The following is a 13,941-nucleotide window of genomic DNA, read 5'->3' as shown; positions in this document are numbered from 1 at the left end:
AGCAGGGAGGCTCAATGAGGGCAGGTACCAGTGGTGCCAGAAGCACACCATGAGCATGTCCCTCATCCTCCGAGGGGAAAGTGCACTGCTACTGGAGGCACTGTACTAATCCAGGCTTAGTCATTTTGCTTTACTGAGACATGGCACTACATGGAGCAGGGCAGTGTTTCTAAATGGAACCAAAGCATGCTAATGAGAACAGACTGGTGAGGACTGAAAAGTTTTGTGTGTTGTGCCAGTGCTGGCTCCAAAACGTGTTTGAGGGTACTGAGCTGGGTACTGCCTGCCTTTGCACAAACATGAAAGATGAGTCTGGTGAAAGGCACCCTTAAGAGCACAGATTCCAGCAGTGGACTTGGGTCCTCCTTCAGCTAGAAGGAACTCATATCAGCTCTATATGATGTCTATAAAATTAAACACTCTCTCAAATTCACCATAGATTAACATAATCAGACTCCAAGTTAATTGATTTGGACTGTTTATAGAGGTTCTTTTGGGTATTTTAAATACATAATCAGTAGTATAAAGAAAGAATGTGTAAAAATGCCATTATGTGTGTTCACATAGACAAGAGTAACAATCACTTGAACATAACTCCAGTCTTAGAGAAGCTGCAGATGTTTGAACTACTATTCTCAGTCAAAAAGTGCTTTGTTTCCTTAGTTACTGCTTTACTGGGTGTCTTCATCTCATTTAGCTTCTTTGCAAGTCTAGCAGGGTCAGTCCTAGGTCAGTAAATAATGAACTATAATGAAGCAGTATCTGCAGCTGTTGAGCCCAGCCATAATTACAGGTGAGCTTGCCACTTCCTGCATGTTTTACTGTCAGTTACCACAGACCCTGCTGGTGAGCAGCATTTTGCTGCTGTGCAGCATTTCAGTAAAATATTGAAGTAGGTAGGTAAAAAAGGTGAAGGAGTATTTACTCAATAGCACCTTGTACTATAAAAAACTAAAAAGTAAGATTAAAAATGTCCAAGTCCTTATGCATATAAAATTACATCAGGTTCAACAGGAGTTTAAATATCACAAAAATTCATTTCTATCTGGAACAGGCAGCATTTGTTATTAAGCATGTGTGTGGCCCTAAGACAAAGGGTAAAATTGGACCATTCATTTAGCCTGGCTAGAGCAAACTTCTCCTCTAAAAAGCCATGTGCTATGTTACACTTATTACCAAAAGGTTTAGGCAGCACATAACAGTGACTATCAGAAAAGCAAGCTAGAGAAATAAAGTAAAAGAAAATCTAATTACTGTCTCCAAAATGACACACCAAACTTTATCAATGTGCTGACCTAAAGGCATCTTGTCTGGCAAAACAAATACAGGTGATTTAGCCTTTCCACACAGAACCATCTTCTCTCTTCACTGTCCTTTAGTACACCAGCTTGTATCACACTGTACACAGCCCTGTATTCCCCCTGAGTATGATTCTCAATTCTCAGGCACTATTGATGAGAAAGTTCTTTATGTTAAGTAAGCTACAGAGCTACTGGATAGCCAGACTAATCATGTAGCCTCCTTCACGTGCCTCCAGCCCTGGCTAACACCATATCTCTCTGGCACAATATAAACATGGGGCAATGGAGTAGTGTTTCCTGTGGATGTCAATTCAAGTTTTTCAGGTCTTGCAGCAAAACATTCTTCAGAGCAATACATTTTGGTTGTTTGAACCTACCATCCAGTGCCATCAGTACTCTAAATTAATGCATTCTACACTGTCTGTAATCTGCATTATAAACAGCTATGCCCTGTAATCCTTAGGGGAACCTGACTCGGTCAAAGTCTTACGGCTGAGACATTGCACATTCTTCTCTGTCCCAGCAGACAGAGGAAGGTGACCTTGGTGTGGGTCAATATCCTTCTGTTGGTACTCTTCACATGTGAGTGACTTCTCTGCTGAGGTTGGTATATATGTAAAGCTCCCCCTGCTTTATCCTGTGTTTTTGCATCATCTCTATTTCCTTCCTTAGAGTGAGAAGGATTCTACACCCCAGCAGTACAGGTGCTAGTTAACACTTTCACTGAAGTGTTTCACCCTTCTTATTTCACTGCATGCTTTCCACCCGGCAAGCCAACATGTATAACAAAAACAGAGGGGATTTGGCCACTTACCAAGTGAAGATGAGACATAGTAAGGTAGATATTAAAATGAGCACTTGGTTAAACATTGCAGACTGTGTGCGTTGGATGGCTCGGTGAAGATCATTCTGTAGTAATGGAAAATAGTGTTATTTTTGGGTTTGAACCAGTAAGTCAGGATCTGATTCTGTAGAAGAAATATGCAGTACCCCGATAGCAATGCAGTCACCCAAATGAATTTATGAGTTTGCTGATAATACCGAAGGTGCAGAAGGGCCAGCTGTGATTCTGTGATTATTTAAGTAGTTCTTTGTTCGTCCCAGCACAATTCTGATCCTATTGCAAGCTGCCTTGAGGTCTGCTCATGTCTAGCTTACAAATTACAGGCTGCAAGGCCCAATTATGGCCTAACAGTTGAGTTCCCTGCAATTGTGTATGAATGGTAGAGTAGCAAAAGAACCATACACTGCCATTTCCTGCATTGGCACAGTAACAATTTATACTAATTGAGATTTCATTTCATGTCTTACTTTTTTCTCATTTTGATGCAGAAAGCAGCTTAGTAATGCTTAACCATTTGGATAATCTAAATACAGATCTGGTTAGCTTCCTATTACGGTTAGACTATACTGCCAAAATCCCCCTAAAGACAATATACAAAAAACCTCACAACTCTAGAATATTTATTTCCTTTGCATACTTACAATCATATTTTCTAAAGCATGCTTTGCCAGCCAGCAATTTAAAAATACAGGAATAAACAGGTTTCTTAGGACTGGCCAGAAAATCTGCAAGAAGAATTAACAAATTCATTAGGAGCTTTTCTGATGAGGAATAGAGCTTTACTATTCAAGCAGCAATGAAACACTTGGGAAAAATACTTACTATTAATGTGTTTCTAGCGTGAGATTTGGCTTTAAATAACATTTTTGTCTTCCTTTGTGATTAACCACATGCAAGATAATTAGATAAAATAGGAACACAGTTTTCACTGCAGACATGAGTGATTCTTCAATTTCTACAACCATCTGGTTTATTTTATTGATTGTGCTGTAGTTGGAGTTACAGGGTTTTGGTTTTGATTGTGCCCATGGAAGAAGAAGTGAAAAGTTATCTGTATGGCTTTACTCCAGCAGCAAATTATTTTCTTCTTGTTGGCATTTCTGTTCCCATAGGCACAAACTCATCATCCACATTAGAATAAAATTTAAATAATTTTTTTTTTTAAAGTAAGAGTATTTGTGCAGCTATAGAAATGCAATGTGCAAATGTATTAATTCAAATATGTTTACCGTGATGATGAAAGGGACAGCATTAATTATTTCCAGGAGAAAGGGTATTCTCAGAATTTGTTCCCAGATATTTCCCTTCAAAGAAAAGGAAAAACACCCCACAATGTCAGACAGCTTAAAAGCAAATTTCTGAAGAGAAATACATGTCATGAACCAATGAAACACAGAGAGTCTCTCCCACACCTGATATTAAGGAATATCATTCATCTCAGATTTAAACACATGTGAATATGGAATGCAGATCACTGTGGAACCTTTTTCCTACAGGTTATCATAATGTACTTCCCAAGTAAAAGATATGCACTTTTAAATCTCCTTCCTTTTATCCTTTGCATTTATCATTTACCTTACTTTGTATCTTTTCTTTCCCAACTGTTTTGGCAAGGGAAGTAAGGAACAAATCAAGTGTTTAATATTTGAATTAGGACTAATATCAAGTTCTCTGTTTCTGCCACCAACACTTCAGAACAGTGTTGTTCTGTACACTTCAGGGCTTTTTGGAACTTGATCTTCTTCCATGAAATGAGAGGTCTTCCCACATATTTCAGTGAAGTGGCATTGATCTTTTAATTTACTTACTGCTAGCAACAGGATGGGGATAATTCTACTTTTTTTTTCGAAATCTGTGCAGTGGCTGTGATTGATTAAATGTTGAGATGAAAATCCACATATTAGAAAAGGAAGGTAGTTGAACTTCAATGACTCACAGTTTTACTAATGCTGTGTAGCAGGACTCCATCATAGGTAATGCAATAATAGTGTAGCACATACCATGGCAGTATTACAAGAATTTGCAGTAGAGCATTATATTTTCAATTGCAATAACATGTTCATCTTCCCTGAAAAAATAACTACCTGATACAGCCATTGAAAATTAAATACAACCTCCCTATCATATATAATTCTTTCTCCATTTTTAACTCTCCACATCTGGAAGCCACTATACCTCAGGGACAGGGACTGTTGTCTTCTGTGTAATTGCAATTGGTTGGAGTCAGATATACAAGTGAAATCATGAGGCTGCAAACTGAGAAGCTTTTGTATGAAGAGTAAAATCAAAATCAAATCTGATTTTTCAAACGTAACCATTTTGTGATTTCACAAATTTCCTCATTTTTAACATTAGGAGTTTCCTCCTCTGCATTACAGAGAAGAAATGTCACATAATTTAACTGTGCAGGCAAAGTGCCAGTATGGATGGGCTCCAGGTAATTAGGGATGTGTGCAGCTGTAGGATTCTGGCTTCCACATGGAAATGCATAAATGCATCATGAGTTCTGCAAAACTGCCTTTTGCAGTGAGAATGTATGGTGCTGCTCAAAGCCCTGAGAGGACCTGAGCACCAGGCATAAGCAGCATTGCCAGATGTCTGTGGAAACTTTTGACAATGGAGGTTTTGGACTTAGACATCTTTCAGAATTCTGGCCAAGGACAAACCTTCCTGTAATGCTTTAGGCTGTGAGAATTCAGATTGTAAACCTTCAATTCCTGGATCTAAGTGATCAGCATCACAATGCTGTGCTACATCCTTTGCATTCCTCTCCACTTAAAAGCCATAAAAAATGCAAATTCACTGTATCACAGTAGCATAATATGCTACTCTGTCCTCACTACTCTGCATGTTGAATCATTTCTCATATGTCATGGGCCAGGTATCAGAAAGGTCAATCTCTCAGAGTATTCTCTCAAATGACTGCTTTATTCATTTTAAAGGTTATTTGTGAAATCCTAGTAACGTGCACTCCAATGCAAACACGATCATCTTTTTCTTGTTTTCTCGCTTGTTAATTCTCTGGCTTGTAGAAGTTAGTCACCTAAATGGTGAAAGCCTTGAAAATGTTTCCACAAAATAAGTAATCTGCCACAGATTTACATGAACCAAGGCACCTTTGGTCACCTTGGCTGTGCAGAAAAGCCTTACAGTGGAAGAAATAACACCATTCTTAGCTTCAAGAGAATGGTGAAAATAAAACTAGGAAAACAGGACCAGAGGAAAGGAGGTGTTTGCATTAAGTGGATTGATGTGACTGAGAAATTTTGTTGTTCCTTAGATTAATCCCTTAGTTCTTTCTCTTAAAGGGAGTGGAACCACAAAATTGCCTTAACTTCTGTGACAGGTGTATGCAGCAAATCAGGGTAGTGGAGCTTTCCATCCATCACACACTGATGAGTAACTTCTCATGGAAGCAGATTTGCCAAGCATTCATCTTTTGTACCCACTGAAACTGAAACAAATTACAAGCAGAATGGATGAGGATAAAATGCTGCCCAATAAACTCAGGAACAGCACAAAATGTGATTGCCCTTTACTGTTTAGACACCAGGATATAAATTTTGGACTATTTCTGCTCATAATTGATTTGCACTTATAACCCCAACCTTTAAATAATATATGGCTCCAAGGATTAAGAAGAATAATTTTTAGACAGCAGACAACTGCAAGCCTCTTAGCATTATTGGGCACTAAAGAAAACATTTATGCCATGATCACTCGGTAAGCACACTGAAATACAAGTCTCTGAATTCAGCAGTGGCTCTGATAGCTATTCAGTGTCAGTTATACGAAGTGTAATACCAAAAAAAATTATCCCCCAAGATATTTTCAGCTTTAGTAACCAAGTATTTTCATATTTTCTTTGGTAAATGATTTCAAATGCTTTTGGTGTTTTTCTCCTGAAGATACTAAAAATGCAGAGATATAGCAGAACAAAATAGAATGAAGAAAACTGAATAATTATATTTTAAAAATTAACTTTTAAAGGAGAATGCAAATACAAAAATACATTGTATTCACATCAATGACTTCAAGACATTTTGAAATGTTATTCCAATAGCATCAAACAGATGAACATAAGTATGTAGAGATCTGTTTTGTTGTTTGTTTTTTTTTTAAGTACTGTCTTGGCCTAGTTTTTCTGGGCACAGTTTTAGAGGACTAAACCTTGAATTATATGTATTGAGTAGCTACATCTTTAAAATCAATGACAATTGTGTCCAATACATTATGGACAGACAAATAAAACTGCACAACGTAAAATCAGTGTCAAAAAATCAAGGTCACCTTTGAGAATGTGTTTTCAAATTACAATGGAAAACAATGAGCATTTAATTGCTGACTTCCACTCTTTAGATATTAGAGTTTGCTCATAAATTTGGGAAACAGGGCTGTCTGTGTGTTTTATGCCATCCTCAAAAAGTGTGTTTTTCTCAACTCCCTGCTTTGTACACCAGCATGGGCACAGGTACATAAACTTTAGATTGAAATATTTAACTCATTATTTTTTAATTAATTTTGCCTAAACGTAACAAAGAGTACTTACCTTGTAGCTTAGATAACTTAGCAACAGAGTTTCAAAGAGACTTATTACAGCCACAGACACCTTAAGTGAAGTGAAAAAAATATGTGTATTAACACCAGCTTCTAGAGAGTAGCTATTAACATTACAATGAAAATAAAAGATTATATAAAATAGTTCTTCTATGAAACCTCTGAAACTCTCTCAGCTAAGAGCATTTTGCTTGAAGCTTAGATATTGTTATTTTTCTGAGTTTCATTTATTCCTAAGCAGTACCAAAGTCTTCCCACATGACAGAGAGAGAGAGAAAGAAGCTGTAAATAAGCAAACTCAGTCAGCTCTTTACTTTCTTGTGAAGATGTTGTGAATGTGTGGAATAGCAACTGTTTTTCTTACTGTGTATAACACAGAAAGTTGAAAGCAGAAAAAAATGATACAGATGAATAATTATTGATTTTAAGATTTAAATGCAGTAGAGCTCATTTTACCAGCCTCCAATTAGATTATGTAGTTAGTGGGTGCATTAAATAGTTTAAAATACTTAAATATTCAAATATCAAAATAGTACAACAAAATACCTAATACTTGTCTTACTTTATAGATACTAAGAATTTACTGATGTTCTTTGCACAGAAAGTATTTGTATTTTAATGTGTATCATGGTGATATTCCATCGAGATGGATTCTACCAGGCTGAAGCCTGAGGTCAAGCCTCAGAATTTTAAATCTTAAATTAATGCTCCCTACAGCTGAAAACTCTGAAGGGTGCACAGAGTCTCTATCTAGAAGTTTAAAAAGATGCTATGATTTGGGAAAGAATTAAAATATACAAAATTATTAAAATAGGCAATCAAAATATATCAGCTTCTCCAAAGCTGATATATTAATAGTTTTAGATAAACTCAGGCTTCATTTTCAAATAAATTATTACCCTTACCAAACAGACATATTAGAAAAGTACTGCATGCATGGACAAATAAATATATCAGTATTTTAAAATTAAATTTAATAATCTGAACACTAGGTAAAAAATATTCAAACTGTGCATATTCTACAGTATTTTCAATGGCTTCTTCCCTTAGAAAATTGTGTATTACATAGAGGTACAACCATTGCATTGGTATTGCACCAGTCATGGTGAGTGAATATAATGGTATAACCTATCTAGAAGCTTAAGTAGTAAGTTTTTCTTAGGGAAAAACCACATTTCACAGAGAGAATCAGAACAGATCAGCTGATCTTTATGCTTTTGCTGTACTTGGTGTTCAAGATTTCCTTGCTGACATCAACATTTCCAAGTTTCCTTCAACACTGCTACAGCTCTGTAAATCAATATCATCTGCAGTTGTTACATGGAAATAACTGAATTTGTCATTCACATATTACCTGTAATCCCCATAAAGGTAAGCTTCGATTCACCCAAATAATGGGAGACCTGTTCATTACAGTAAGGAAATAAATATGAAATTAATCACAATCTGGTGTTTCAGACCAAAAAAAATGTTGTACATGTGAATGGAAATTAGAGCAGACTTATTGAAAAAAAAATCCTAGTAATAAAAACTTTAAATCAGTAGTTACCTACTGAGTATTGACACGTCTTGTATTTCTAATCCACAGCAAATCATTAGGTTCCTGTGGAAAACTGACAATCCTTTTGTGTGAACAATTTGCTATCTATACAATGATATAAATGGTATCTAACTCTTAGGGGCTGTGATATCTTGGAAGAATCCTATCAATGCTAATAGGCACTTGACACAGCACCCACTGGAATGGGACAATGGCACAATAAATTCCTGTTAATAATACTGCTACTCAGAACTGTTTTTTTTAAGTTAAGGGCATTCTTATTTATTTCTGCAAGGTATCAGCATTGATGGAACCCAGATTTCACACCAGCATCCAGTCCAGCAGTTCACTTTGCAACCAAGAGAAATAATTAAAATATTAAATGCAGTCTGAACATTCAGAAATGTAACTAATGGCTAGAGATTTATAGAAACATCCCTACTGTATGTTAAAATGCCACCATTCCAGAAGGAAATGGATTTGTCTTCCTTGTGTCCCTTCCCACCATTCTGTGGACTTTTGGGTTGCAGTTTTAACTTAGGAACTCACCAATCAATTGTTCCAGGTGTGTAGTTTTGATTGGAACAACTCCGGTTTAATTCCTTACTGATAGTTGCCATACCATCCATGCAAAGTCCATTTCCATTAGCAAATGTATATGGGAACACAGTCATAAAAACATATGGGAGGAAAGGCATATTAATTACATCATTAATTGGTCTGTGAAATGCATGCAATAGTTTGAAACCCAAGGCAATCAATACAAACATTTTTGAAAGTAATGATACTTTGTAAAGATGAACTAAGTACACAATATATACTGAAGATCAAGAAACCCTAGAAATCCTATCCCATGGACAGGCTGTGATACAAAGAGCACGTTCTCAATAGGAAAGACTGCAGCAAACTACACTTGATAACCTCTTCTGAGGATGTGAGGAGGGCTGGAGATGCATGCAGCAGTATTTGAAGTACAAAACTGGTGATACTCAAGTAAAAATATTGGCCATTGGGCACATGATGTTATCTTGCCTTTAATTGCTGGCACAAATCTTCCTTTTACATGGTCATATAAGGATGTGGGAATATATCATTTGTAAATGATGACAAATATCCTTGCTCATCCTTGGCAAGCAAGGTCAGCAGAAAATAAATGGATCTGCAGCCCACAGATTAGCAACAACTGTACATGGACCAGCTCTGAGTGGGACAGTGCTAAACTGTACCCATTAATTAATATTAATAATTATGTCCTGAGCTCTTTCCTGTACACCCACTGTGCCTGAAGGAGTAAATGAAAGACACCAACTTGTGCAGGCATTTATGAAAAACGGAAATAATCTGATAAAAAGAATTCCTCCCAGATTTTTCACTTTAAGGCCAACCAGATGAAAATATTTTCTGTGGCCACACTCTTAGGATGCTGAGTAGTTTCTTTCATTGGGCTGTGACACAGTACCTAGAAATTATTTTTTCTTTCACATCACCACATCCTTAAGAATGCATTCAAGCAGGAGTTTTGGTATCAAACCCTCAGCATCTCTAGGGCATTAATGGCGTGCCATTTGTTTGTCTGGCACAGCTTCTAAGATTAGGGCCTTAGTAAGCAGGCAGAAGGACTCACCTGAATCTTCTCAGGCAGACAAACGTTATTCAGAGACAGAACACACCAACTAGTCTCTTAGATGTACCACAACACCATGTAAGGGAATAACATGTATAGAAAATATAAATACACTCTCTGGTGAATTGTAAAACACTTGGATTGAAGGACATGCCAGGAGAAGTGTGAGGCATTCAGCAGTCTGCAGATGTATATGAATATGCATCCTGGCACATAAATACAAAAGTATATTTGGCACAAGGTCTGATATTCTAACCTGTCCTGCACACCCAGACAGAACCATGCAGTACAATATACTCATCTGGGCTCACCAGAGGTCTCATAATGAAAGAATTACAACTTGCCAGAAACCATGATTAGATGGAAAATGTTAAATCCCTGAGTTGCTTATATGCCTAAATTTCTAAGGATGGATTTCCTCTTCTCCACAACTTCTTGTAAAAACTTTACTGTTTGTTTCGTCTGATATTCTAAGGTATATGTAGAGTCAAAAGTAGTTTTTTATGGGTCTTGTTTTTCAGGGAAATCTCTTCACGGCCCTTTTCCAGAACTTACAATTTCTCACAGTAAATTTTCCCCCCCAAAAAATCTCAGATGTATCTTCTGTACTTCCTATTCACATATCCTTCTCTATGCACTGCTGAAAAAAGCAAATATTCTTAACCTCTCTTTCTTTCGGATTTCATTCTTGCAAAATAAAGTATTTCTCCTGCATTAGACTTTTTGGTGTTACCCTTACTAGATATAACTGATATCCAAATATTAAAATTAGAAATCAAACTCTATGTAAAAATTGTGTGAAGTATTTGTGTCTATGTAAAATTGTGTGAAGGCTGCTGGTTCTATCATCCTAAGCTATTTTCTTATGCGCTTTGTTTCTTTCAGCATTTAAAGACAAAAGAATCAAATCAAGTGAAAGAAAGTATGTTAATAAAATGTGATCCTTATTAGCATTAAAAATTGAAGAAATTCAATATTCCCAGGATATAAATACAACAGAAGTACAGGATTAAATAAATTACAATTTCTTCTACATTTGGTGATTAATTGTGTAACATATTTTAAAAAAAAGGGTTATATAGAACACCATACTGGCAATTCAGTATGGTACATTCCGTAAATCATTGTGCTAAATGATATCCATAAATCATTGTGAGTACAGAAAGTACCTTTGGTCTCACTCTTCTGAAGAGTTTAGAGAAAGCAGAAGGCTAGAAAATGATCATCAATATCATCTGCATGAAAGCTCAGTTTCATATATTTGTCTGTCCATTTCTGGGATCTGGGGTTTTAAGTGATTTAAGCAAAATCCGAAAAGAATTGCTGCATAAACTGGGAATCAGACATTTGCAATTTTGCATAGAAATGTCATGTAATAACACATCTCAAATATATGTTTGCACAATTACATCTGATGCACAGTATCTAAGTAGAGAGACAGGATTATTTTAGTGGTAAAGGGAAAAATACTACTGTTATTTTAGTTCTTATTTCCATTCACAATGTAAGAGCAGCTTTGTAATTCTTTCAGAATATCTGGAAGACATAAAACAAATCCTTCGTGTATTTAATAATTTATTTCTTATAGCTTAAATAATGCTTTGAGAGCAGAAATGAGGAAAAAACCCTCAAACATTACCATCCAAGTCCTTGTGTAGGATCATCCAGGAGCACACGAACTATGTATAGGAAACAGCTTAGGAGCTTGAGAGAGAAATTGAATAATCGTATTCTCAGACCTAGAGGGAAGGGAAGGGAAGGGAAGGGAAGGGAAGGGAAGGGAAGGGAAGGGAAGGGAAGGGAAGGGAAGGGAAGGGAAGGGAAGGGAAGGGAAGGGAAGGGAAGGGAAGAAGAAGAAGAAAAAGAAAAAGAAGAAGAAAAGAAGAAAATAAGTTCAGAGGTTTTAAAATTTCACTGACCTTCAAGGTAAAAATTAAAGGAACCGATGTAAATGTAAAGGACTATGCAGTCACTTGTTTGAAAGCTATTCTATGCTGTTAATCCTTCACTGATGCCATTCTTTGGGTCTTTGGTAGTTTGAAAAATTTGCTTTCTTGGGAGGGGAACCAGAACTATGTAATGCTTTTTGAGAAACAGGATAGAGCAACATGAAAAGACAAACTTTCAGCCATAGGTAGGGGGTATGCAGTGGCAAGCATTTAAATATTAATATCTAAAAAAGTCTTCATGCAGTAGCTGCACATACAGAATATATAACTCTATTCCAACTTATAAAATATTAAACTGGAGTTATTTAATGCTGAAGTTGAATAACTATGCATTCAAGAATCAGGACATCTAAAAGTCATGCTGAATGCACAACTGAACTGAATCAACAGCTTGTACTACAGACCATGTAAATATTCTAGCTGAATAGATAGGCCACAAATACCATCACAAAATGTGACACAAACACAGGTTTAATGCACAGACAGGATTCCTTCAAAGGGAACCACATGGACACTTACTGCTATCACACAGGTAATTTATTTCACTGCCAACTGGAGCCATTACCTACTGAAATGGAACTTTTTTGTATTTTTATGTGATTTTGCAGTTATTGGAGGATTAAGGTTTAAATTTTTAGTACTGCTATTGAATTCAGCAGACTTTTTTGCTAGTGTGAATATTTTCATCTGACTCTTGGAGGTAAGCATTCATTTACTAATCAATTTAAAACTGTTAGTTGACTAATGTTAGGGGATTGGAGGTCACTTAAGCAATATTTTATTTTAGTCTTGCAAACTGAGAGTCCAGGTCTGTGTGGCTGAGCCCTTCTGTCCAAAGCAGAATTCTCTGAGTCTTATCCAGATGTGACTTCCCTTGGCCCAGTCACAGCAAGGACGTTGTGCTTTATTGTTGTGTTGCAAATACTTCAGCAGGTCTGTTGAACTCAATGTAAATACTTCTGTGGTTTAGCAACTACCCAAATAATGCATACCCAAAGCTGTGTGTGTACATTCTCTTCTAAGGAGAGAATCACAATCATTTTATGGTAATATAACTTTTTTTTCTTTTTAATGTTACTCAGTCCTAAGTTCAAAATCAACAAAATCAGGTAAAACTCATAAATCAGTTTTTATGTCTCCTAGTTCCTTTCCCATTAAAACTCCATCTACTACAAACACAGAAAAATAGGAAATGGATTCTTAAATATTTTACCATGCAATTTCTGAGCAAAATCTTTAGGTTTATTACATAAAACTGCTTATTACTTTAACTGCGAAGTTGCAGTTATCACATAAGAACTGGATGGACTTTAACAGCACCTTGTTTTGTGAACTAAGGGTTAAAATCCTGTGAGAAGTCCCACAGCTGTTACTGGCAATTGGGCTTGAGAACATTAACCTAAGGATTCCTGCTCCCCTATCAAGAGTAATTAGCCACTGATTATTAATTCGCCAACATGGCTGAAGAGGGGGAAGAGGACAGAAGGAAGCATGAAAGTAAGTGGTATCCTGTTATTTGACTTGGCCATTGCTATGATCCTTATTTGCAGTTTTTTTTGAACTGTTGCTGAAGAAAACATGAATTTTTTGTTTGTCCTAAGCCTTTTGTAGAAGTCTGCTGGACTTCTTCATATTCATAAATATGAATGATTGCCCTATTGGTTGCCAGGCTATTACAACTAGGAGAACAGATAATGTTTTAAAAAACCCCTAAACCTAAACAAACAAAAAACCCTACTAGTTTTGTATTGTGTAACTTTCTTGGGCAAGCAGAGGAGTCTGTTGTTTTTCTCCTGCTTTTTAGCTCTGTAAATGCTATTCTTGGTGTGAAGCACTTGTTTTCTGCATTGATAGTGGCCTGGTTTCTAATCATGCTTTGAAATTATACGTTGGTTTAAATGGCAAGAGAAAATGGTTCTTTTCTGATTAAACATCAATACAGCAGACTGATGGTTCAGCCTGCTGCCTCAAACCCTTAACTCAAATCTTAGTTCTGATAGCTCTGGAACTCAGGCTCTCGATATCTTCATAGGAATGGCTGTTTCCTACAGAATGGGAGGCAGGGTTTTCAAACCAGTCATGTTTTTATCTAAGGGTTTCAACAGAAAGTACATTTTGTGGCTGGG

At 36.5% G+C, this 13,941-nt stretch overlaps 1 protein-coding gene across 11 annotated transcripts in view; it reads right to left on the bottom strand.

Moving 5' to 3' along the window:
• The window catches only part of KCNT2 (potassium sodium-activated channel subfamily T member 2), a 119,735-nt gene that overhangs the window by 74,592 nt on the left and 31,202 nt on the right, over positions 1-13,941 (bottom strand). For all 11 annotated transcript variants that reach the window (XR_012581397.1, XR_012581398.1, XM_074546263.1 and 8 more), the window contains exons 3-9: positions 11,506-11,605; positions 8,792-8,848; positions 8,057-8,105; positions 6,695-6,754; positions 3,375-3,449; positions 2,787-2,870; positions 2,116-2,210 (exon numbers count right to left, since the gene is read on the bottom strand). Coding sequence is in view for 9 of the 11 variants with exons in the window: in XM_074546263.1 (XP_074402364.1) it covers positions 2,116-2,210; positions 2,787-2,870; positions 3,375-3,449; positions 6,695-6,754; positions 8,057-8,105; positions 8,792-8,848; positions 11,506-11,605 (520 nt within the window). In the remaining 2 variants the exon portion in view is untranslated. The remainder of the gene's footprint in view (positions 1-2,115; positions 2,211-2,786; positions 2,871-3,374; positions 3,450-6,694; positions 6,755-8,056; positions 8,106-8,791; positions 8,849-11,505; positions 11,606-13,941) is intronic.

Source organism: Zonotrichia albicollis, chromosome 8 (genome assembly GCF_047830755.1).
Source record: "Zonotrichia albicollis isolate bZonAlb1 chromosome 8, bZonAlb1.hap1, whole genome shotgun sequence".
In the NCBI taxonomy this organism is placed as follows: domain Eukaryota; kingdom Metazoa; phylum Chordata; class Aves; order Passeriformes; family Passerellidae; genus Zonotrichia; species Zonotrichia albicollis.
The sequence above is the reverse complement of the archived record's forward strand: the minus strand, read 5'-3'. Positions and strand labels throughout refer to the sequence as shown.